Consider the following 26611-nt stretch of genomic DNA (forward strand, 5'->3'; position numbering starts at 1 on the left):
CATTTAGGACCAGTGTACCAGAACATCACACACAGGGAAAGTAATTCAGGTGGGAAGAGGCGTGGGACATCTCAAACCCTGCTTCTGACTCTACAGCAGGGTCAGCTCTGATGGCAGAGTTGGTCCTGAAGAGTGATGACAAATCCTTGCTTCCTCCAAGCAAGGGACAATTCCTCTCCAACTCATGCTCTGTGAGGACCCTAGCCTTTGGCAGCAAGCTTTTGATAGCTAATGTTTGGAGGAAACGTCTGAAGAGTACCAGGTGTTGGCTCCTATACTCTATCTATTATCTTATTGAAGTGGTATTTGGACTTTGAACAGCACTTCATCTGTGCTATGAATTAAGCAGGTAGTATTCCAGTAATAAAATTTAAAAAGCTATTCTATCATAATGTTAAACTTTTCACAGGAAATTTTAGGGGACCAGAAACTCTGTTCTAGGAGATTCTCAGGCCCAGTTTAGGACTTAGAAACTGGATTCTGTAAACTGATTCCAATAGACAGCTTGCTATCCTTTTTAGGAGGAAAAATATATCTAGGTGGAAGAATGAAGGCTGTTTCCTGCTCGAGTGTCGAAAACCAGCCTAGTTTGTGTTCATTTTGCAAGCCATACTTGCAAAGGAAATTGCAAAGGAAGGGAGGGAAAGGAAGCTTACAAAAGAAAGATCCTCTGAATGAGTACCATGAATCTGAAAAATCAAAGTGTAACTTAAGGCTTGGATCTTTATCAGGGCTTGTTTTTCCCCTTCTATTCTTTAATGGGTCCTCTAGGTACAACTATGTTTAGTTTACTTTTTGTTTCTACCTTGTATTGGATAAGTTGATCCCCCTGAAAATTAAGATGAAAACCATTATTTTTTCAGTAAACTCTTTTAATATGTTTTACTAACAAATAATTTATTCTACTACCGACTCCTTCAAAATTGATTTTTATGTTTTTGGGTTTTTTTAACATAAGCAAATGCTTAGTGAAATAGGAGTTAGTTTAAGCATTTTAAGAAAGTCATCCACAACTGCAGTAGAGATTCTGTATTACTTCTGCTAATAAAATCTTTAGATTAAATAAAATTTAGTTCTGAACGGCCCAAAGGTTAGCCAGTCACAGCTCATGTGTGTGGTGCAACTACTGGGGTGGAGTGTATTAGGAGATTAAAATTTAGCCTACTTGGTTTCTCTAAAAGGGGTTTAGAAATAACTTGATAAGTCAGAGAGGGGAAACACCATTGATCCTGTGTTTTTCAGTCTTTCAGTGAAGTTCATTATAATAAGGAGTGGTTGGATGCTTGGAAAGTCAAATTAGGCTAAATCAATGCCTAAATGCAGCTAATGAATGCCATGAATGCAGCTGCCATTTCCTAGAAGTACCATCCGGCACTGGAAAAATATATCAGGAGAGTGGCAGGCTCTCTGTCACTTCCTGCGTCAGGGAAAAAAATACATATGTGTGTATATATATATATATGTATATATATATATATATGTATGTATGTATATGTATATATTTATATAAATTAAAAGGTAAAACTATTGGAGAATAAAAGATCAGGGCTGGAAAGATAAAGGGAAAAAAGTCTAGTCCAGTCATAATGTAAACATTAAACACTAGGTACATCTATAGTGTGATCTGTAGAGTGTGTGCAAACAGGCAGTTACAGCTTCCTAGGGAGGTGGTCAATGCCTCAAGCCTGTCAGTGTTTAAGAGGCATTTGGATAGCACCTTTAATGCCATGCTTTAATTTTTGGTCAGCTGTGAATTTATCAAGCACTTGGAGCCCATTGTCACTATAGGTCCCCTCCAACTGAGCTATTCTATCCTTGTCTATTTTAAAGCCTCATGCAATGCTACTAATACTGGACTTCCAGTATATATCACGTTCTTTGCCAAGTTTTATTTCATAGATAAACTATTCTTCTGCCACGCTAGATTGCTTAGCACAGTCTTTTATCATATATATACATTTTCTTGAAATAACCATCTTTTTTTTAGATGAACAATCCCCAAATACTTCATGAGTATGGGCCTTTGTAAAAATTCTGATGCCTTTTTCAGACCACAGCATGATGAAAGAATTTTGGAGCTGGAAAGTTGTTGAGTTTTTTGCCATGCACAAACCCTAAAATGCCATGACTAGGCAGCCTCACAGTTCCACAGGAATAAAACAGCCTTCAAATGTCTGCATACCTGCTGTGCTCACAAAAGTCAACACTGTTCACCTAATTTCTCCAGGAGAAACTCCCAGTTTCTTTGTACATACATACATACATGCACAATGAAAGCTTTGACAATTTGATTGAACATACACTGCTAGTGTGGCCAAAGGAAGAAAGCAATTCCACATTCAATTGAACTTTAGCATTCTGATTTCCACAGTACTACTCCTGAACACTTAGTGTTCTGTTTAATAGACTAAATTTTTAGTTTTGGCTCTTCTCTAGAGTCTCTCTTCTCTATTTGACTACATTTTTTTTTCTTTTTTATGTATAAGAAGATAATGCCTTTGAGGACTTCCTTTCTCTCTGCTACATCTGGATGAAATGGGCCAGCATTTTCGTTATGAAGATAGCAGAAGGACTTTTGTACCCACGCAGATAATGTGGTCATGATATTTGTTCCCTTAGGAAGATAGGCTATACCCAGGAAGTTACTTAAAATAACATTTCCACTGCAATATGGTATAATAATACTGAGAGCCAAAGAAAAACAGAGACATTCTAATGGGAATGACTTTTTGCATCAAGAAATTGCTTGACAGACATTATTAAACTTTACAGTAATTGTTATTAAAATAAAAGATGTCTGGAAAAAGGTGCAATTTTACACACAAATAGGAGTAGGATTCTATTAAGCATAAAAACAGTCTTTAAAGTCCACTGAGTTGTACAATATATTTATCATACAAAAGTGTTCTTCTATGTATGGTATTATTTTCAAAATATGTTTTGGAATACCACATTTTTTGCTAATGTAGATCTAAATAAAAATACTCTCCATAATTATGAGATATAAGTACTTCAGATTTATGTTAAATTTATAATTCTGAATATTATCCAATAAATGTTCATACTCTGAAACCCAAATCCAATCTCAAGTGTTTGGTGATGTTTAAAATGCATACTATAATTTTAAAAAAGTGTTCTTCAAGGGAGGAATTGTTGTCTGCAAGGCTAAACTTAATGAAGGATCCTGTCCTTATCTTTCCTCAGGTATTTTTTATTCTGTCCTGTTGAATCTTCCTCATATTAAATGCTCTGAGAGCAACAGAAAATCAGGATTTGGCAGATAATAGACTTTTTCAATTTTTGTTAGTCACTAAACAAGAAGACCGAGCTTTTACTGAAAATGGGACACAGGAGTGATGTGATGTCTGAATAACTGTACAGAAATACTGTCAGGACACTAGGCATAATGCAAGAGAGATCTTTGTGTCTTACTGTATATGCAATGAAGTGCCAGTTTATTTGTTTGAAGAGAAATAGAAAACAATGAAAATTGTAGCTCAGTGAAATACATAGGTTGCTTATGCAGTCTTAATTGTTGCTGCATATTCTCATAGAAAGCTACTGAATTAATGCCACAGTGTGCTTGTATGTATGTGTTTAAGTACTATAACTAAGAATGTAAAGAGGGTGAATGTTTATGTATGGATTAGATAATTATATGGAAGACTACAAATTTCTCCATGTCCTTTCATTCACTATATGTGATTTCTCAGTAAATTGAAGATTTTCTGAATGTGAATTGTTGATAAATACTAGTCCTGCTTATGTCAAAATGCTCAAAAACTACTGTTAAAAACAGCTACAGGTAGAAAAGAATGCTGGGATGTCGCTGTAAGGCTAGGGAGCAGCGAATTAACACAGCAACACAGACTCATTCACAACGGCAGAATAAACGATTTATTGCAGAAATAGACACATTTTTATAGACTGGTTCACAGAACCGAAGGATAGAATAAGCTCATTGGTCCAAGGAAGGCAACACCTCTTGTAAGCATGCTTCTACCAAAACATCACGTTTCTCACGCACACAACACCAGGTGCTAAACTTTGTTATTAATTCTTTCCCTTCTGTTTTCCTTTGAGTACCTTGGGAAAATCAGACTGCTGTTTATCCCTGACTCTCACCAGCATCCACACTGGGACACTTGTGATTTTTATTAAATATGTAATATTTAATATAATAATATTTATCACACCTGTTGAATTTGAAGCATGCTTACAAACAAAGCCATTTTCTGCCTTACTAATGTTACTAATCCCACTGGTGAACAGCAGCTCTGCAGCTCTGTTAGATACGTGCAACAAAGAGAAGACATCATAAAAAGAGATTTAGCAAATCTATTACTGTTTCCTGCTGAATACAAATACAAAATGAAGTTTTAAAGAGGACATATGATAAGGATCTGAATACTAAAAAAGGCTGCTTATGCAGCACCTTTTTCCCTAGGGGTCCAGTTTAAAGCAGGCCAAGCTGAGGACAACAAAATGCAAAAAAAGTGCTCAAACCTTGAGAAAACATGAAAAGCCATTGAATGGATGCATAGATATAAAGCAGACAAAGCAATCTGCTTTACAGAATCAATTAGGAAAAAGATCTGGAAAATTATAAGAAATTAAAACACATGTTGTTTGTCATGAAAAATTCAGTAAAAGGAGTACAGCTTAGTAAAATAAAGATAATTCAGAAAAAAATATTATTTATCTTTGCCAAACTGGTTGCAGCAATTTACAAAAATCTGTCCCTTTGTCTTAGACTATAAGCTTGCTGCAGACATTGTCACTAAGTCTTGTCATCACTTTTGACATCACAAGTATCTGCTTGTGAAAATGACAGAGCTGGTGTTCAATGTATTGTAATGCATAAAGAGCTTACAATCTGCATATCACTTATGCAGTCAGCAATGTTCATTTCAGAGAAAAAAATTACCTAGCAAGGTGAGGCTGTACAGGCTAAACACATGAATCAGAAAGAAAACTAAAGCTGATGAAAAGTGTCCAAAGGACAAATATTTCTATCTTATCTCCTTGCTTTGATAATGTTTCAGATTTATAAAAATATAAAAGTGAAATACAAAAATACATTGACACAAAAATAAACCCCGAAACTCTTGTGAAGTAAAAGTATACAACTAAAAATGTGAGTATTTCTTGTTGAATTTTCATCCCAAAACACTTGATCATATGTTAGAGATTTTGGATCTGAACCTACAAGCTGTACTGCAGATTCTTTATTTTTACTGGTGTACCAGAAGCACAAAAATCTGTCTGCAAACCTAGGTAGAACTGAGCTTCTAGGTAGACTGAGCTTCTACACAGACATGTACATATTTTTTCATGCAAAATATTAAATTTTTGCATGATATGTTCAAAGACTTGCTAGTTGGAAGCATTCCTTTTCCAAATTCCCTCAACTCTTCATCTAGAACAGTCAGGTAATTTCTACTCTTGTCTGGGAGTACCCACTTAATTGTTTATTACTTGTACTACAGATTCCCTAGGGAAGTGGTCACATCAGCAAACCTGACAGAGTTCAAGAAGTATTTAGACAATGCTCTCAGGCCCATGCTGTGATTCTCCAGTGCAGGCCCAGAAGCTGGATTTGATGATTGTGATGAGATCCTTCAAAGTTAGTATATTCTATGGGTGTATGATACTAGGATTCTGTACAATGTGATGAGCCTCGGTGTATAAGAGGGAAATAAAACACAGGTGAGCAGAAATAATATCACATCTCTTCATAAACTGAGTCATCCCTTCTATAAACACAGTCCACGAAAAATTCCAATAGGTCTTCAGGTTTTTGACCTATTCCAAAATGAGTTTACAGCACAGATTTTCTCCTCTTGGTTGAAAAGCTAACATCCAGAATAGCTAATGTACCAAACTTGGCAATTTTGCAGAAACATTTTTGCAGAAATGTATACTATTTAAATTTTAAGCATCTGAAGGCTGAAAGAAAGATTGTACTTACAATTTAGGCAATCAGCCATCCTTTCAGACTGATTAATGTTTACCCTTTCTCAGTAAAACCCTAATGATTTTTAAACTCTGAAATTATATATATTTCCTAGCTTCCTATTCCATTTATTCCATTCTTCACAACACCAGTATATAAACTTGCTGCTTTTGAGGGTTTTTTGGCTGGCTTTAATTTTCTTTTTATTTCTCTATCATGAGTATGTTAGCCTCATCCTCAAGAGGAAAAAAACCCACTTATTAGAGCACATTCCAGGACATTACAAAGTTAACTCTACATTCACATCTACAACCTTCAAGATTTTACAATAGACAGCAAAATCTGTGTCTATTATGTTGGACATTTCTTCTGGTATGTTTCTCAATAGGTTGTGTCCTGGCATCTTCATATCTGCTGCCTGACTAACAACAGAAATAAGATTCAGTGTCAGTTTTCATCTGTTATTGAGGAAGTACTCTACACCATGGAATAGATTCATTAGGATTGGAAGAGACCTTTAAGAATCTTAAGTCCAACTGTCAAGCCAGCATCACCACTATGTTCACTATTAAACCATATCCTGAAGTGGCATAGCCACACATATTTTGAACATTTCCAGGAATGGTCAATCTATCACTTCCCTGGGGAGCTTGTTTCAATACTTGACAACCCATTCTGTAAAAAACTTTTTCCTTAGATGTGATCTAAACCTTCCTGGCACAGCTTGAGACCATTTCCTCTTACCATGTCACTTGTTGCCTGGGAGAAGAGGCTGATCCCCAACTGGCTACAATCTCGTTTCTTGTTGTTGTACAGGGTGATAAGGTCCTCCTGATCCTCCTTTTCTTTAGGATAAACAATCCAAATTCCCTCAGTTCCTGGTTTTGGGCAAATTTGGGGGAAAACCTCCAGAAGGAGCCCCCAGACAGCAAACCCCACGACTCCTCCCCCCCCACCCCACCGGGTTCGGGAAGAATTTCCTCGGAGAAGAGTGGGAGAAAAAAACCTGTTTATTTAACAAGCAAGACACTCCCCAGCACAGGGAAAAAAGACAACACCAGCTGACAAAAAAACTCTTTCACCGTTCTGAAGGGATGACAAACTCAGTCTCTCTGGCGAGTGGTCGCTCAGTTATCAGTCTCTGGCGCTGGGGATGACTGCTGCAGGTGACAAAGTGTAGCCTCCCGGTGTTTCTTGGGGTTCCCAGGTCCCCGTCCGTTCAGATGGTATCCAGGAGAGGGAGGGGACGGGGTGGAAGAGAAAACAGTCCAGGGAAAAAGTTGGACTGCCTAGCTGAACTAACTAATAAGCAGAAAGCAAGGGCAAAGCGAAGGAAAGAAAAAGGCAGAAGCGAGCAAGCAGGCAAGCAAGCAGGCAAGCAAGCAGGCAAGCAAGCAAGCAAGCAAGCCGAGCTAAAACCTCTCCTAAACATAGACCATGGGGGAGGTGAGCCGGCTGATAACAAGACAAAACAAAGCTTCACTCTCAGACTCAGTCCTGGAAGCACAGGACATAATACCAAACATAATCAGGACACACGATTGGAGATAGAAACACCATAACATCACCCTAGGACACTCCTCATCAGACACTTCCTTATGCTCCAGATGCTCCAGGTCCTTGTCCAACTCCGTTGCCCTTCTCTGGACTCACTTCAGCACCTCAGTGTACTGAATTGAGGAGCCCAGAACTGAACCCAGCACTCAAGGTGTGACCTCACCAGTCCTGAGTACAGGGAGACAGTCACTGCCCTGGTCCTGCTGGCCACACTATTGCTAATCCAGGCCAGGATGCCACTGGCTTTCTTGGCCACCTGAGCACGACTGGTTCATGTTCAACTACTGCTCACCAGCACCCTCAGGCCCTTTTCCCCAGGCAGCCTTCCAGCCACGGTGGAAGCTTGTAGAACTGCCAGGGATTGTTGTGATCCAAGGGCAGGACCCAGCACTTGGCCTTGTTGAACCTCATCCAGTTAGCCTAAGGCCATGAATCCAGCCTATCCAGATCCCTCTGCAGAGCCTTCCTGCCCTCCAGCAGATGAACACTCCCTCTCAGCTTGGTGTTGTCTGTGAGCTTGCTGAGGCTGCACTCTTGAAATGACAGGAGAAATAAAGGAAGACACTCATAAGGACACTTCCAGTTTGAAGAATCAACACCGTGAACCAGTAAAATTAGTCTGACACTTTTAGCGTGTTTAATTAGTAGCTCACAGACCTATGTCATACAGTGTATGACCAGCCTTTCTCAGCCTTGTTATTCATATTGAATTTTCTCATACCAAACAATCTTTGGTAGCAGTAATCGCTTTCAGGGACACTCAAAGAGCAAGAAGAATACTAGGAAGTCTCAGCAGGAAAATCTGTGCTTGACAAAGATGAACAGGAGATATCAAACTGTACAAGGACTTTTGGAAGGTTGGAACCTGTAAATATAATTGGCTCTTTGTGACACAGAAGGGAAGAAATTAATGTGTTTTTTCCCAGCCCCTAATTTGCATACTATTTTGCCTACCTCTTTGAACCAACCACAGCACAGACTTTCTTAACATTCCACAATAACTTTTTCATGTGATTACTGGTTTATGCCCGTGCCAGACATAGCAGAAGACTTTTTTCATATCGTTGAGTAAGCAATACACAGGCACAATCAGAGTGCCAAATATTTTCAAGAATAATGCGATTATCTTTGTCTAAGAAGGGTGAAGGGTTGTATTTATAAAGAAAAGGGCTCTACCCTTTGAGGGAAGAAGGGAGGGAGAGAAAGAGAATGGATGAAAATATATGAGTTAAGCAGGACCTGCTAAAATGCCAGGAAATGTCGCTTAATATGGAAGTTCAGTGTTATATTGTAAAGTTATCTGGTGCAAATTAATTTGCAAAATTAATTATAGGGACACAGAAGAGGGGACAAAACCATAACTCTAAGAAAGAGTATGCCCTTTCTGCATGTAAACACACATACAGGCAGAGGAAGAAATCCCAGCCCCTGTGTTTTCCATTCCTGGGGAATTTTCAGCATCTGTACCCTCCTTCATTTTTCAATTACTAACCCAATGACCACAGCTGAAATGGTTGTGTGACCAGCACTCAGGGAGGGAAAGGAGAAAGCTGAGACTTTGGCTGTGTTTTACCCTGGTCAGACTGTGTATTTCTATAATGATTTTGTGATCTCATCCCCCATCATAGACAGATGCAGCAGAGAAAAAGAGAAGTGAAAAACAAAAGAAGAAAATTCCAGACATCTCTGCTGCCAACTACATATTCTGGTTGCTTATCCAGTTCTGTTTTAATATTTTATGTTTAATGTTTCACTTTTCATCTGGGAGTCTGTTAAAACTCCACCAAAGCTATAAATAGTCTACAGCTAGGTTTTGAAAAAAACCCAGCTGTTAGGGCTTAATTAAAACCCATCTGCTATTTAAGTGCCTAAACAGAAATGAAGGGTTTGTGAAAGTATAGTTACAGCCCTGATGAGTCAAACAATATTTAGGTTTATTGGAACTACAGGATCAAGCTTCTGCAATCAAAATGTTAGCCTGCAGTAATTGAATGTCATGAAAATTTCTTCTAGGCTTGTGCTTCACAAAAAAGAAACAGACTTCTGGAGTTGGGGGGAAATAAAAATGTTCACCAGTTTATACAAGGGCATTTTTAGTCTTCAGAAATTTCCAATACTACAAGAATTTTTCTTTCAAATTAGGACAAAACTGAAAAAGATAGACATTCTCCAGATGCCAATACACTCTAAAATTATCTTCCAAAATTCATTGAAATGAAACATTTTATTACTGCGAAGAACATTTGAATATTCGACTCAGTATTTCAAATTAAATATTTTAGATGTAATTGAAAACTAAAATGGAAAGACAAATACCTATTTGACACTGCAAATTTTTCTCGTCAGGAATTTTTTTACAAAGTAGGATTTTCTTGCTTGGAAGAGAACACGTAAAAATGGAAAACAGTTTTGCTGAAACAAATATTTTTCTATGTCTTATTTTAACTTTGACATGTAATATTTTTGGCTAGCAACATTTCAAAACTACTATTTTTAGTCTATATTATGGGTACTGATTTCTGATGCTTGAATTCTCCACAGTCATCCCTGTATTGAAATGTCTTGACAAGTGTTTCCAGTGAGGGAATATTTATTTTCTATCAAATTAGGGTGATTTTTTTCCTTCACATAAAACTTAGATATACACAAAATCCATTTGTTTTAAATATAACCATACTGTTCTAGCCCATAAACATTCCTGAACTATGCCTTAAAATTGTTATGAGACCATAAACTGGGAAGAACACTCCCTGGAAGTGTTCAATTCCAGGTTGGATTGGGCTTGGAGCAACCCGGTCTAGTGGAAGAAGTTCTTGCTCTTGGAAAGGAGTTGGAACTAGGTGATCTTTAAGGTTCCTTTTAACCCAGGCCATTCTGTGATTCTGATTCTGTTTTAATACATCAGTCAATAAAAATAGCATTATCTCTTAGAGAAAAGTGATTTCAGCTGTTTTCAACTGAGAACAGTAAGATAATTTTGCAACTAAATTGTATTTTATCTAAATATAATGGAAATTATTGTTCTCCTCATCCTTCCTATCTAAAATATATGATGATTTGTTCCTGGTACCCAGTTAGTTTCTGTTATATAGTCTGGTGTAAATCTGGAAAACTCATTCTCTTAGTCTAATAGTTACTGCATCCTACTTGATTTCCTTCTTGATAGCTCAAAAAAAGTCCCTTTCTTTCACTTGAATATTTATTTCCTGCTGCTTTCAGCAAAAGTAAACATCTCAATTGATTTTGGATGCTGATGTCAAGATGTACCTGCCAGAAACCTCATTTATTAACAAACCTGAAATCAGAGTTTACACTTGGCTTCAGAACTGAGTCTGCAAACAAAAAGAAGGAGCTACTGAGAGCCCTTCATTTGGATGTGGGGCTCTTCAGAGGGTTTGGTGCTTCTGATTCTTCCCTCCATATGCTGGTGAACTCATAGAAATAGAGAGCCTTAGGCTTGAGCATCGTGCTGCCATCTCGTGGCCAAGGAAATTATTAAGGATGGTTTCTAAAAATTTTACATTATCACACATCAGAATAACTGGAAATGATGGGGGGGGGGTGGATAGAGACGTGTTCATTAATTAATATATTATTAGTAGTATTTATTTATTATTCCTAGAGAACTAAATCATGTTTAGTTAAAGGAAAAGAAGAAAAAGACTCCGCCAAGGAAATCTTGGATACCAAATAAATCTTGGATACCAAATAACAAATATAAATTGTTAAACACTGGAGTCAGACCAAATATCAGTTAACATGCATTGTAACTAAATTTGATTTATCTGCCAAGTGGACCTCTGTATCACATCCCTTTGTTGGGATTCATCTTCCTTTTGGAAGGATTAAGTCACCAATGATGTTAATTCCTGGCTATCCATTACTTCCTGCTCTTGCTGTGGTCTCAAAGACATGCAGACTTAAAACTGAGTTTAGTTGTACCTTCTGAAGTTGAGGTATCCAAAATGTTTTCAGGACTTCTGACAGCAGGAAGTCAAATGCTACCTCTGGGTTTGCTGGAAGGACTTTTCACTTGCAGCCACTCTGATTTGGCCATGTCTGTGTCCACATTCAACCCAGTATGACCAGCCAGTATCACACTCAGACATGTAAATAGGAATCTGAATAATTGATTTCTTCTCATCTTTGCTCCACACATTGGTAGTTACGCCTAGGACTGATATGCTGAAGCTATTTCCTCTTCACCTACCTGGTCCCCTGATTTGTCTTCTAACACAGACCAAGGGTTGCACAGTTTGTAGGCTCCGCTGTGACCTCTGGAATCCATCTTGTTAATTAGCTTTTCAGGCATTGATGGTAAATTTATTTGTCATTCGGAATAAAAATAAACCTTTCTTATTCTCATATTTTGTTATTTATCTATGTATAAGTACACTGGTTAGACATTTAATGGAATCTGCTTTCCAGCATCTGGAACCCAACCACCTGATTTGTGTTACGTGGTATGATGGGACATACTTTTCACTAGTTCAGAAAAGACACTTTACTTAAAACTGACCCTTAAACAATGCTATGTTCTTTTATTTCTCCCTTATTAGGGAAAAAAAAAAAGAAAGGAAAAAGGAAAAAGGAAAAAGGAAAAGGAAAAGGAAAAGGAAAAGGAAAAGGAAAAGGAAAAGGAAAAGGAAAAGGAAAAGGAAAAGGAAAAGGAAAAGGAAAAGGAAAAGGAAAAGGAAAAGGAAAGCCTCTCCTCTCACTTTTCTCAAGTGAAAGATCAGACTAGGTTAGCAAAGAATTTATGATTTGCCCTTCCTGATGCAAAGTTTGTGGACTCTACATATTAGAGTTGTAAACTCAACACACTGCTTCTTGTCTATTAAACTTTGTCTACTTCACTTACTTAGTTTCAAAGCTCTTGGTCTATCATATTTATTTGTAAGTAAATCAAATACCAATAGCTGGAAGGAAACAAAACAGGTATCTCCAAACAGAGCTGCACCATAGCAAGACAGATTGTTGACATGTATGCACAGAAAATGAAATAAAGAATGTCCTCAGAGAGAACTTAAAATTTACAATTGCAGATAAATCGTTCCTTCAGCCTTTTGGTTCAGATTTGCAAGAGGTTATTCAAAGCAAATCAATTCAGAATTAATTTCTCTTGGACAATGAAATAAATTCAAACCTGTGGAAAACACTCCAAACACTGGTTTTTATCCTCAAAAACATCATCTCATATGCCCTGCTCTCAAAGAGATTCTTCCTCCTTCAAAAGAATATTTAATAAGGTACTGTCTTCCAAAACACTTGCAAATTTAACAATTGCCAAGTTCATCCTTTTTTTTTTTTACTTCTGAATACTAGCTCAGTTCTCCAAACATAAATAACTTTTCTTTAATCATAGCAGAAGAAAGTTTCTCCCTTTTGCATATCACTGCAATACAGCCCTTAATTACATAATTAGAAATCTTCATTCAGACTTTGTGCAATTGAGGAATGAACTAAGGATGCATAGAGATTACACATCCATGTGCCTTATTTCAAGCTTTAAAGGAAAAAAACCAGAGAAACAAAATTGAACAATGCTCTGCCAGGGAATTTCCAAAAGATATCAAAGAAATCTTTTAACTCAAAATTTGTCCAGTTTGCCATTCCCAATGTAGTTCTCATTTGCTGATCAGTCAAATTAGGATTCTGGCTCTATAAAAGCTCATACAATGCAAAAATGAAAAAAACCAGCACATACATAGAACATATTAAATGCTTCAACACCCTGGAAAATCATCTTTAGCTGTTTTAACTGAAGACAACTTACTAAAATTAGTAACAGTTTAATTTCTCATGGTCGCTTAACTGTAGAGTGAGAATAAGAACTTCTGGAGTTTCTGTGAAAATTGATTTGGTTTTATTCATTTGAAAGCCTAAGGCACAATTGATGTGAGTGTCTTGAAATAATGCTAAGGAAAAAGTAGTTACTCTTTATGTAGAAAAATATCTGAATCCTGGACCATGGCCTAAATCATGCAAATATGTGAGGAAAAGAGTACAATGAAAGTTTATTTATTGATTTTCTCCGTCCTGCAGTAGACCAGAAAAATCCTTTGGGAAGAAAAAGGAGACACAGTAACTAATAATATCATTATGTGTGTAGAGAATTAATATAAGATTGGTAAGAAAATCCGTACTTCCCCAATTTTAAGCACTTGATCTTTTGTTGTAAATTCACCAATTCTAACTGCTTTATAGGCAATGAGGAAAATCCGTACTTCCCCAATTTTAAGCACTTGATCTTTTGTTGTAAATTCACCAATTCTAACTGCTTTATAGGCAATGAGGACATACACAGGCCATGAAAACCTAACAAGGGTAAGAGAATTTCTGTTTGAAATACTGCCTTTATAAATATCAACAACCAGTTCTCCACTAAGTGATCAAATATGTTATTGAAAACTTTCAGATTTAAAATTTAAGATTTAAAAAAGCAAGTATAAAATTTGATATTCTGAAATGAAAGCCAGCAGAAAAATCCCCACACTTCTCATCATGAAGACCAAAAATAACGCCTCATGACAACATTTAATATTACTTGAAACAGATATAAGGAATTCATGTAAATATTTCTGTCGCTCTTAAACAGAGACTCATATGAAGCAAGAACCTTCAAGCAAATTCATTTATTTTTGAAGATATTTTTAAAATTTTATTATCTAGTAAAAACGGATTAAATTTTTACTTCCGTATAAAACAAAGAATAATGTTTAACACATGCAACTGAATTTTCTGATACTGTGTAAATTTTAAGTTGAGTAAGTGCTCCTCTTTTTCGTACACTGAAGCGTCTGGCCTTCTAAATATCTGTGGAGCAACACATGCAACCAAAGTGGTTGGCAAGTTCTTCATATGTTGCAAATATTATTTAAATACATCTACTTCAGATTAAGACAGAACTCTATGGTCTGTCAAGGCTCACTAAGTACTACTTAGTACATAATTCCTTGATATGAGCAGGGTATGGTGTCTGCCCACACACTTTCTGCACACAGAGTCGGGGAATGGCTCTGCAGTGGCCTGGTGTAATTGCCTGATTTTTCTAGACAAACTGGAATTCCATTACTACAACTAAAGTGCTAAACTAAAAGCAGAGACATTAGACATCAAGTTAAATCCAGCTAACCTCTATGCAAATTAGGCACATTAATAAGTGCTTTGAAAACTATGTTAAATAAGCATCAATATTATTGTAAAGTAAGAACATTGCAAGGCAAAGCTGCGAGTAGTGCAGCCATTCTGGAAGCAAATATTTACACAGCTTGTAAGTAAATTGTATCTCCTCTTAGTACACTGTGTTGACAATGTAGAAGAATCTATCTGGATTAGAGCTCCCTAAGAGTGAATTAAATGCATTGTAATGAGATCTAACCATCAAGTCTAGACTGCTCCTTCACATTTAGTTTTTAAATGAAAATATTATTATCTACCACCTGCCTGTGCTGATATCTATGTAAAATGAGCTTGCTAACACAAATGCATTCACCTTACAAAAAGTAATCTGTCACAAACATGAGCCAATGACCTGCACATGCCTGAATAACTATGTATGGGTCAGTCAGACACTATTTTCAAGGGTTTATTTAGGCTATGTGTTTCAACTGTATGCACAAAACATTCCCATATGGAAAGACACCAATATATCTTCTCCCACATCCACACTAATAAACCACAAAGGGACCACTAAATCAAGATTTAAGATATGAAGAAGGCATGATTTAAAGCAAAATTTACAAGATTTGCTTAAAGTTTGGCAATTCTTTTCTAGACCTCTTTTCACTACCAACTCACCAACTGATCAACTTCTCTCTCATATACCTCATTTTTTCAAGGCCTGCCTCCCATTTGCCTTCAACAGCCACACACATCCCACTGAGGCAGTATGCTGGCATGTCTGACAAGATGGAGGTAGATAAGGTAGATCTGCCACCAAGCAGAATTTCAAGAGACTACTAGTAAAGCATGGGAGAGGCAGCCACTCAATCTGCAGCAACTCAATCTGCAGGAAAAAAAGACTAAGCTGCTGTCTGAGAGGTTTTGAGCTGGCAGTTTTTGAGCCTACATCCACCATTGTCAAAAATTTACAGATATACAGGTTGATCCCCTCAACTTCTGTACCCATGAATTTCTGTGTGCAAGAGGTTGCATTCCTGAGCTAGTTTTTGGAGCTGGTGCTATATGCAATTCAGCAACCTCCATTTTCCAGGCTTTTCTTCCAGTCCTGAAGGAGGCAACAATATCCTCAAAGGGACAATTCAAGCAATTCAGTACTACAGCTAACGTAGTTACAACAAAGATCTGTGGCACCACTTGAAATATTTAGTGTAAGTGCCATGGAATTCAGAACACATATCATGCGAGCCCATAGATGAGAAATCCAGTGACTAACACGGGGACCCTACAGTCTCAATCAAAAGAACAGTGAGATGACAGAGGTGTCACAGCAGAACTGTTTCATTCACACTCATATTAAGATACTGGCTGTAAACACTGGTGTGTATTGTGTCAGAACTCCACTAGTGTCTCCTGGGATAAGTTGGCACTTGTTCCAAACGTGAGACATCAACGACAACATCATCAACAGCATTACCTTACTACTACTGCTCCAGTGGCTAACATGGCTCCAATTGTAGACATCAATGCTATTGGAAATAGTGGGTCCTTAATTTCTGCCAGATGACCAAGAACTGAGCCTCTAGACATTCCCATACACACATGAAGGATGGGAAACCCAGAGCCTGGTGTCTATCAGGTTGACTTTGATTCTGGATAGTGATTGTGTCTGGGAGAGCATTTCATAGGAAGAATATGTTTCCTTGTATGCACTTACAACACAACAGAAAAGGATGCACTTACTGAAAGAGGAAGGAAGGGTGAGAGGAAGGAAGAAAGAAGGAAGAAGGCAAAACATGGAATTGTTTATAATCCAGCAAAATGCCATCACTTGGCTCATATAGTCATTAACGGCACCTCTGAGTGATACCTATGCAAGAAGGTTCACCTTTCCATTCCCTTCATGGCTCCTCAAAGGCCTCTTCATATTCCACTACAGTCCATTTAATTTCATATTCCTTTAAGTGATCTGGACACAGCCTCTGGTCCTCAAGAAGCTGACAGCAGGACAACATAAAATGCAGGATTTACAAGTCACAGACAGAAAGAAAACAAATGCCTTTCTAAGAGAGAAACTTGTACGTTGTAACATGCAACTGCTTTGCTGCTAAAAGAGCCAAAAGTGTACTTAAATTTACAATGAAAAGTGACAAAATATGTTAGCAGCCCATCATCCATGTTCCACTAATAGTCGTTTATGCACTGAAGGGTATTGCCCTCTCATGTTAGTAGAAGCATTTCACAGAGCTTGCCTGCTTTGACCAAGTCTTTCTTCACAGCAGCTTCACAGAATGGCTGGAGAAGCCCATTTTGGTCCTGGGGGAAAATCCACAAAATCCTAAATCAAATATTTTTCTTGAGTGCTTGGCTGATAAGGAAGAGGAAGCTTGGCTGATTATAGTTCAGCTTGGGAGCTGATGCTGAAGAGAAGTCCAAGCTGACTGACAGCAGATAGCCAAAATAAAGGAAAAAGGAGGCTTAGGCTAGCAGCCATCTTAGCCAGAGCTAGTAGTAGAGTGTTAGGTAGCATATTCCAGAAGGAACATATCACTATTTGGCAGTAGCCCCAACAAAGTGGGCACTTGGTTTTGGCTGGTAATTTAAGTAGATGGATGCTCTATCAGTGACGATAGGATACCTGCTGCCACATATCTATGTCAGATATATCACTGACATTATTCAGAAATATCCTTGGGGGAAAAGCTTGTGAACACTTCTGTTTTCGCCACTGTTGGTAACAGAATACTGCTTCTGAGATTCAGGAAATACAGGCTGTTGACCCTCCTGTATTTCTGCAACAGGCAAGGGAAACTCTCATCTTCTTCCCACAATCAACAACACTCCTGTGAAAGTCTTGCCGGAGTCAGTTTATTCTATAAACTTCACAATGGTGGAAGTAACTTGAAAATATCACTTTGCTATGCTAGTTAAGTTTTATAGCACATCTATTTCATTCATATGACCGCTTACTGAGATTAAATAACAACTTGGGTACTAGATTCCTGGTTACTAGCTAGGAAGAAAGGACACACACTTAGAGCCTTGCTGCAGAATTTTAAGGGTGTGTTGGTTTGAAAGTAAAACCAGTGTGAGACTCCAAGTCAGTAATACAATTTAATAGGAGGAAAGAGAAAAAATAAAATACATGCAATAATATAAAAGAAACAACCACCAACACAGTCAGAAATACAACCTGACACCCTGTCAGTCAGGGTGTTGGTAGCAGTCGGTATAAATGGTGGCTGCAGTCCTCCTGGATGACGGATGTGGTTCTGTTGAAGTAGTGCTCCTGTAAAAGGTGCAGTTTTTCTCCGAAGATCCAGCGATGATGTGGAAAAGGTCTGACTTTCCTCTGGGATCCAGTAGAAAGGTCTGCCTTCGCGTCCCAAACCCCAGTTTTTTATCTAGGTAGGAAAGGCTTGGCTCCTGTCCCTGGTTGGGACATCTCCCAATGGGATGATGTAATCTTATCAGTCACACAATAGAACTTAATGGCCCATTAATGGAATATATCTTCTGGAGGAAGGATGGGTTGTGAATAGATGACAATGATCGTCCCCGATCTTATCAGATGGCACATCAGCAGAGGATATCTCCCACAGAGATAAGGATCACCACCCCTCCCACATTTTAACAGATGGTGATAGAATAAACATTTTTGCATTGTACCCCAGGACAAAGGGGATGTTGTCTTTCAATGTATGGGCACAGAGTCCCTGAGAAATCTGCCATGAATATTTTTAGGATTGAATGTCATCAGTTTTGAAAGTGCAAAGGACATTATTGACACGTGCAACAATAATCAAAATGGGTCAGTCTGTTTAACAACGCAAAATGGTTCTTGGTCAAGGGCTAACCTTGGACAAAGCATATACTCTCTTCCTTCCCCTATCAGAGTTGCAACTTCACTCTGAAGCATAGGCAAGTTTATAATGCTGCTTCTATACAAAACGCTAGTTGTCCATTGTCAGTCTCAGACTTTAAGTAGCCTCTGAACAAAATATTCAAATTAATTCTGAAGAGATGCAACTGTTATCATCTTGATATTTAACCAGAGAAAGATTTTAAGAAGCTGTAGATTTAACTTTGCTGAATAAAACATATTCACAGTAGCCTTCTCTTGCCTTTGTTCATTGGAGATTAACACATATGCTACCCAAAACTAAACTTGTGTTCACTGCAAGAAAAGAAACAAGAGACAATCCTAATTATTTCTGCAGTATTTTCCTATGGAATGTCATATTCAAGGAAGTCTCACACCTTGGCATAAGGGGTGTTCGAGACCATAGTTGAGGTGACAGAACAGTGACCACAGCAACAATATACAGATAAAACCCCAAAACTTTGCAACTTGTATTTTTTAATCATAATTTTGCCCTTTTGTGAATTTAGAAGGAAGCAAAACTGAATCCAATGTGAAAATTTTATTTTAATTTAAAATTTCAAACATTGAAAATTGTTTCTGATTTATGGTGTCTAGCAGTGCAAAAGGGCAGAACAGCATCTGCAGTTTTAAAAAATGAGGAAAATATTTCAATTTCATAGATACTGAAGACATGTATTTGCACCAAGGACAACAGAATTTGCATTCAAATAATAATAAAAAATAACGTATCTTGTAATTAACAAGTTTTAATATATCTTAATATAGTTTTCTTTTTCTTGAAACTTACACCAACACAAGTGAATTTAAGGGTTTTCTTGGGGACAGCTAGAGTTGCCAAGATTATAAATTAAAATCGTAATGACTCTCTACTATTTATATCCAAAAGACTACAAATACTTCTGTTGAATCAATATTGCACATTGGCATTCAAGTATTTCATGGTATGTTAGTGGAAAACATAAAAAATAAGACTAGAAGCACCATAGCTGCTCAGGCAAACAAGTCCTGTTTTTATATTGCCTCTGGGAAAATGAATGCTGTCATATTTGGCTTGGACAGAACAAGATTTAGAAAGTCCATCCTACTTGGAGATATAAAGCAGATGTGTAGCTACTCATACAAAATTTAGAACCCTATTTTCGGCATTTATTTTCTAGTATCAAATTATTCTGAAGCTGCTAAAAAACTAAGGCTCTAAGTCAACTGAAATTATTTAGAGAGCTAAAATGGAAAATGTGGTAACTTACCTTTTATATAGGTAGGGGAGGAAGGGAAATTATTTATACAACTCAAGTCCAAAAGTATGACAGCTGCACAAACCTTTGTATATGTTTCTATCACAAGACTATCACAGAAATATAGAGTCATAGAAGGTCCCAGATGACTGAAAGCTGGCAAACTTCCCTATTTTTAAGAAGGGCAAGAGAAATGACCCTGGCAACTACCCACCTGTCAGTCTCACCTCAGTACCTGGCAAAACTATGGAGAAGATTATTCTGTGAATTATTGAAAAATACCTGAAGGACAACACAGTCATCATTCACAGCCAGCATGGGTTCATGAAGGGAAAGTCCTTCTGATTCTCATTCATGACAACATTCCTCACCTTATCAATCAAGGGAAGACATTTGATACAACCATCTTTTTGGCTTTCAGTAGTCAAAAATGCTGTCTTTCACTGCATCCTGGACAAAATGTCCACCACTTAGCTGGATAAACACATCACCACAAATGTAGCAACTGTCTCATGGGTTGGGCACAATGGGTGACAGTGAATGTGTGACATCAGGCTGTCACAAGTGGGGTTCCACAGGGCTCCATTCCAGATACTGTGCTCTTCAATGTCTTCATAGATTACTTAGAAGCAGGATTTGGAGGCATACTAAGCAAGTTTGTCAGTTATAATAATCTTGAGTGGTGTCATGGATTGACTGGGGCCAGATGCCAGACATCAATGAAAGCCGCTCATTAACTTCCCTCTGCAACTGGACAGAGGAGAGAAAATATAACAGAGAGTTCATGGGTTGAGATAAGGACCAGGAGACACCCTTCATCAAATACCATCACAGGCAAAACAGGCTCAACTTAGGGATATGAAGTGAATTTATTAACAAAAAAAAAAAAAAAAAAAAATCAGAGCAGGATAAGGTGAAGTAAAACAAGCCCTTAAAAACACCTTTCCCCCACCCCTTCCTCCTTCTCAGCTCTATTTCCTACCCCAGCAGTGCAAGGAGACATGGAATGGGGGTTGTAATCAGTTCATCTCCTGTGGCTTCTCCTGCTGCTCAGGAAGAGGAATCATTCCCCTGCTGCACCATGGGGTCTCTCCCATAGAAGACAATTCTCCATGAATTTCTCTGACATGGGTCCATCTCACAAGCAACAGCTTCCTGCAAACTGCTGCAATGTAAGTTTATCCCCCAGGCAGCTCCCCCTCCCCAAACTGCTTTTGCATGGGTCATTCTTCCGTGGGGGGAAGGACAAGCTGCTCCAGCACAGGAGCAGGACCCCTCTCTCGACAGGACTCTTGCAGGACCACACCTTCCTCCCAGACATCCACCCACTTCGGCTGGGGCTCCTCCATGGGCTGCAAATGGATGTCTACATCCCCATGGACCTCCATGGGCTGCAGGGGCACAGCTGCTTCGTGACGGTCTTCACCACAGCCTGCAGAGGAATCTCAGCTTCAGCACCTGGGGCACCTCCTCCCCCTCCTTCTGTCTGTGGTCTGGCATAGTTGTTCTTCTCCCTGATATTCTCTGGCTGGAATTAAAACTGTGCAACAACTTTTTGTTTATCTTTCCTCTTAAATGTGCTATCACAGCGGCATTACCACCATTTCTAACTGGCCCAGGCTTGGCCAGCAGCATGTTCATCTTTGGAGATATCAAGGATTGGCTCTGCTGAACATGATGGAAGCCTCTACCAGCTTCTCACAGGAACCACCTCTGTAGCACCCCGTCCTACCAAAAAACAATGCAAAACCAATACAGGAGGAAAGAAACTGAGGGTGTCTTTTTTAGACAAGATGGAAAGGCAATACAATGATTTTGAAAGAAATTATAGATCTGCATTAGAAAGCCCTTTTTACCATTGTTATAAATGAGAAACAACAGTCTCGATATTGAACAAAATTTAGATTGCTTTATTTGATATAGACGGATCAAGCACCATTGGAGAATGTGAGGGGTCACCAACCACTCCACTCTCCATCGAACCTTGGTTTGCAGCCTCTTCCTATAGTATGGTCTCGCATTGTAATCAATAATTTTGGGGGTTTTGCTGTCATAATTTTGCCAGGTAAGCAGTGGTGGTCAAATAAACATCAATATTCAAATTCACAAAGTCTCTGGGTGATAGTCAATCTCACAGATAACCATATGGTCTTTGTAGATAACCACCAGCGATATCTGGAAGTCTGGTCCTTGAGATAGGCAGCATTGATCAAACAAAGGCAGGAAAGACTATGGGGAAGTCTGATTTTGCAAACTGGTAGTAGATACAACTTATTTGGATTTAAAACAGAATGATTTAATCATATATTTTCCTTTATCTAGTGTCCATGTTTCACCTCAGACCTTAGTATTCTGGTTTATACAAACCCCAATCCTTTTATGATTAACATGAATCTTTTATCAATTATCACAATTTTCCCACTTCTTTTTTTTTTTATACCATTGATTCGTGTTTGGTCTCCAAATTTTGTCAGTGCTTTTTGTACTACATTTAATTAATTCACTACCATTAGTTTTGTTGTTGACTCAGGATCCATTGGAATTGTAGCAACTTGCATTCCTTAAACGACCGATTGGATTAGTCAAATGAAGCATGGAACAAGACAAGGGATGAACAGTAGTCCTAATAATGTGCATGTTAACATAAAGCCTAATTTCTTCCACCAAGCTCACCCCAACAGGTTATTCCACCAATTATCGTTAAACATAGAGTTCCAGGTTTGTACAGGTACATGGGCTATTTGTTTTATTTCTTCTGCAATTTTAGTAATTACTTCACCATTATCATCAATTTCTATGCAGCATTCAGAATTATTGAACTTCCCACACACTCCTTCTTCTTCAGCTAATAGATAGTCCAGGACTAGTCGATTTTGATATACTGCTGCTCTAGTTTGAGTAAGTTGTTTAGCTATCAATTCCATTGCTCGGGTTGTTTGATTGGAAGTAATTTCTACTACGGCTTGTAGCCTGATAATTCTATTTAGCATATTAATTGGAGTGTGATAGCCCCAGCTCCCATCTTGAGCCCAGGTAGCTGGTCCATAGTACTCGATAATTTGTTGTGGAGGCCATTCATCATCCTTCCGGATTTGTGCTCCCCCTGTGGCAGGGCTCCTTTTGTTTCGATGCAAAGTTTCATACAAGGGAACTCCTAACACTCTATTACCTTTTTCTTTTGGTAATGTAAAAAACACAGGCTGGATAATCCCTAAAATACATGTCCTTCTCCATCTTTTTGGTAGGGTATTATAAGCTCTTTTCCCTCAGATCCAAAATATTCTGTCTGGGGCTTTCCAGCTTAGTTTAACTGATTCAGGTTGTTGCCAATAGATGCTTACACTTTTTACTTCTTCGTATGGGTTGGCTCTATTTTTATTATACCAACATAGTCCTGTAAAATTGTTCTTTATGCAATTACCCTTAACTTTCCCCAATATACTTTTGGAGCTTTGGGCCACCAAGACTGATTGCTTTCATTTGTAATCAGGATAGTCTTACAGGGGGTGTGCCCCACATACTGGGGAAAGTTAGTTCCCTGATGTGTTATACATACTTCTATTACCTCATGTCTTAGAACCCACTCTTCAGGTCTATTGATTCCCCTTGATATTTCCATTCGATTCCACTGTAATAACTGTTCTCGGCCTAATTCCTTCCCCCTCCATGGCCATTGTTCAGTCATCTGCATTCCTCCACAGATCGAACAGTGAGTTAAGTTCAGTAGTAATTTCTCGCATTAATTCCACAAATAAATTCTTTCCCAAGGTGGGTAAGTCCCGTTCTCTGAGTTATTATTTTCTCATACAAGTTAAAACTTCCCCCATGGTTTGTCCTTGTTCCTTTGAACACTTTAGTTATATTTTTTATCAATTCCTCCTAGTAGTGATCTTGCACTCCTTCCTGATCTAAACCGTTTTAAGGCTGTGGTGAGATTTCTCTCTTTATAATAAAAGCCTCTCACTCAGCTGTAAAAGGCGGAATGTGAATAACAGGGATGGATGGGAGGTGACTGGAGTTCTCAACCTGTTCCTTTTCCTTAAGTAAACCACATTTGGTCTGGGACTCAGAGCACGGAACTGTTGCCTCCTGGATTCTCTCTTCATTCTCCTCCAAAATAACTTATCTCTTTTCCTTTCTACAAAACTCCAGCATTTTTTTTTCCTTTTTCTTATTTTTTTAAGGTCATTTAATAGTCTTTCATAGTGTCTGAAAATCAGAGCAGGCCTGGGAAGCCCAGCAAAGAGCTGAGACTGCCCCAGGCAGAAGTACTTGCCCTGCCTCCTCCCAGAGGGCATCCACAACTTTCAGGAACGGAGCTGAAACTGTTCCAAAACTGTCACTCTCAGTTTTCTCTGTGATTGCAGCCTGTAGCTTCAGCATCACTCTGGTAGCTCTTAGCTGTCTGAGTCCTGCCTCAAAACTCCTGCAGTTTCCAAACATCAGCTTTTTTTGTTTTGTTGATCCAAAACACATACCTTTTGGCATTTATCCCAATGAGATGTTTCTGTAGTATGTGACATTACTGAGAATCAGAAATTAATAAAACCAAGGGACAGTTTTGTATCCAGTTTGTGAATTTGCACTCCCAGAAAAAATTACCAGCAGAGAAAGCCACAAAAAGTCACATTAAAAAAGTGGTACATTAACTGCAGCCTCCACCAACATAACTCTCCACTCAAACACTGTAATTTATGCATGCAATCTATTAGGAAAACTCCATAATTAAAAAAATAGATGCATTAATGTGTGATGTCATAGATTTGGCTACCTTTTATTGGTAATAAGCACATTGACAAGCTGACACTTCTCTGGAACTAATTAAAGACATCACATTGCCACTGCATTCATGAGAACAGTCAAACAGACAGACATTTATTTTCACATATGACAGAGTGGTAGGCTTGCTAATAAATGCACAAAGAAATATATTGGTATATGGAAAGATGTGATTGAAAATTCAGTGATCAGTTTGAAGAGAGACATGCTGAAAGTTAATGGAGTCTATTAGCTGAGAATGTTTCTTAATGTTATTTTTTTTCTTAAATGCATTACCAGAAAAGTGACTGGAATGTTTTGTTTCATTTTTGTCCCATCTTCATTTCACTAAAACTTACACTTTATTTATATATGTTTTATATCTATGTGAAAATCTTGCCTGGAATACAGATAGCTATAAATACAGTTCAGCCAGCCCAATGCTCAGTCATGCTGCAACTATCCTAAAGAATGTTCAGAAATATAGCTGTTTTTTTGTGGAGAACTTGAGAGAAGGTGAAAGGGTCTAAAATAAAACTCACAATTTATAGAGCTACCATGGCAACTATTAGGTGGCATCAAAGAGTAACTTTATTTGATGGAGTCACAAGAAGTCAAACATCCATGACTGCACTGCAATCAAGACATGCTGGCATCATGCAGCTCCCTGAACCACAAACAGAACTTTGTTTTGTGAAGTGCTGTGCTGCTACCTCATGCTCTTATGCCCTATAAGGAACCTTATTAATGACTATGTTCCCCCATCCTGGAGGTCCTGGCACTGAAAGCTCAGCTTCCTGCATGTTCTGCAGCTCAAAACCCTCTTGGGACTTGGCATGCGAAAGGTCCTGTGGGACATGTGGCCCCACAGCCACCAAGGTCCTATGGGAGACCTGTGACAGATGACAGCAGATGTGTGAAAAACAAGTTGCTCTGCTTCTCTGGTATGCAAACTGTTGGTGTGTATAGGGAGAACTTGCTCATGCTCAGTATGAACTAGCCAGGGGCATGGAGGATAAAGTCAAGCAATTACGTCTAGGAAAAGTCCAACCAGGGTGAAGTGAACAATGGCAGGACAGCTTTGAATGCAAAGCCACTCACACTGAGCTTTACTGTTGGTAAAGTTACATATGTCCAATATAGCTGAAAAGCCACCTCTGCCCAGAGTTGTCTAAGTGACAGTATCAGAAATATCATATTTGTGTGTGGATGTAGCAAAACTAGGACAAACGGCAAAAATATTCAGGTGTAGGACCATGAGAAGAGTAAGATGCAAAGATGGAAAAAATGTCAGCTTAATGTAAGAAAAAATGAGGAGAAAAATATGAAGTCAGGTAGAGAAAGAAATGGACAGTGAATCCCCTAGCAGCATGAATGTCTGCAGATAGTGATGCTGACCTGCATGCCCCTGCCCACTGGACTGCTAAAGGGACCCTCCTTACACAACCCATCATCTGGATGGTGTTCATTAGATGTGATGCACCTTTGCACCTCCACTCTAACAAAGATGCAATTTGATGGCAATTGCATGCTTATAGGGTTCCTTGGACTTCACCTATGATTGACACTTTTCCTTCAGTTTGGAGACTTGAGAGATAGCTGATGAAAAAATGATTGACATGTTTTTGAATAATGATCACACTAGAAGGAAATTTGTAGGGCAGCAAAGTCCTCAGTGATCTTGGCAATCAGATATACCAGCTTGTAATTAAATAACAATGCAGGGTATTAGGCTTGACTGTGACACTGTTAGACTTTGGCAGTTATGATGCTAAAAGCAGACTGAACCCAAAATGTTCTTTGGCCTGCCAGCACCTCGTTGTCTGACAAAAATTGGTATGAAATTAATTAGTCATTACTTATTATCCAGGTCCCTTGTGCTCTGTGTTTTGTCTGTGAAGCTGCCTTTGGCTACTAAAAACCCCCAAATGCCAAAAGGTCGTTCTTCCAGATGCTAGGTTATCAGAAACTATTTTTAAATACTGCTGTTACAGAGACAGGGCAGAGAATGCAAGGAAGTAACTCTTCCTCCACTGAAGAGGCAGCCCGAGACAGACAGAAATCTCAGCAATGGCTTTGAATTTCTTGGATGAATGT

The 26611-nt window shown here is 38.4% G+C and overlaps 1 protein-coding gene across 7 annotated transcripts in view; it reads left to right on the forward strand.

Annotated features, from left to right (window-relative positions):
* Positions 1–21866, forward strand: part of ST8SIA4 (ST8 alpha-N-acetyl-neuraminide alpha-2,8-sialyltransferase 4) — a 134584-nt gene extending 112718 nt beyond the window's left edge. For 2 of the 7 annotated variants that reach the window (XM_088156144.1, XM_088156138.1), the window contains one exon: positions 20726–21866. In XM_088156144.1, the coding sequence (XP_088012270.1) occupies positions 20726–20855 (130 nt within the window). In that variant the 3' untranslated portion in view covers positions 20856–21866. Of the gene's footprint in view, positions 1–2486; positions 3079–20725 lie in introns of those variants that run through there. The other 5 variants (XR_015799293.1, XM_088156140.1, XM_088156141.1 and 2 more) reach the window with 5 other exon arrangements.
* The last annotated feature ends 4745 nt before the right edge of the window (positions 21867–26611 follow it).

Source organism: Sturnus vulgaris, chromosome Z (assembly GCF_052056855.1).
Source record: "Sturnus vulgaris isolate bStuVul1 chromosome Z, bStuVul1.hap1, whole genome shotgun sequence".
NCBI classification, from domain to species: domain Eukaryota; kingdom Metazoa; phylum Chordata; class Aves; order Passeriformes; family Sturnidae; genus Sturnus; species Sturnus vulgaris.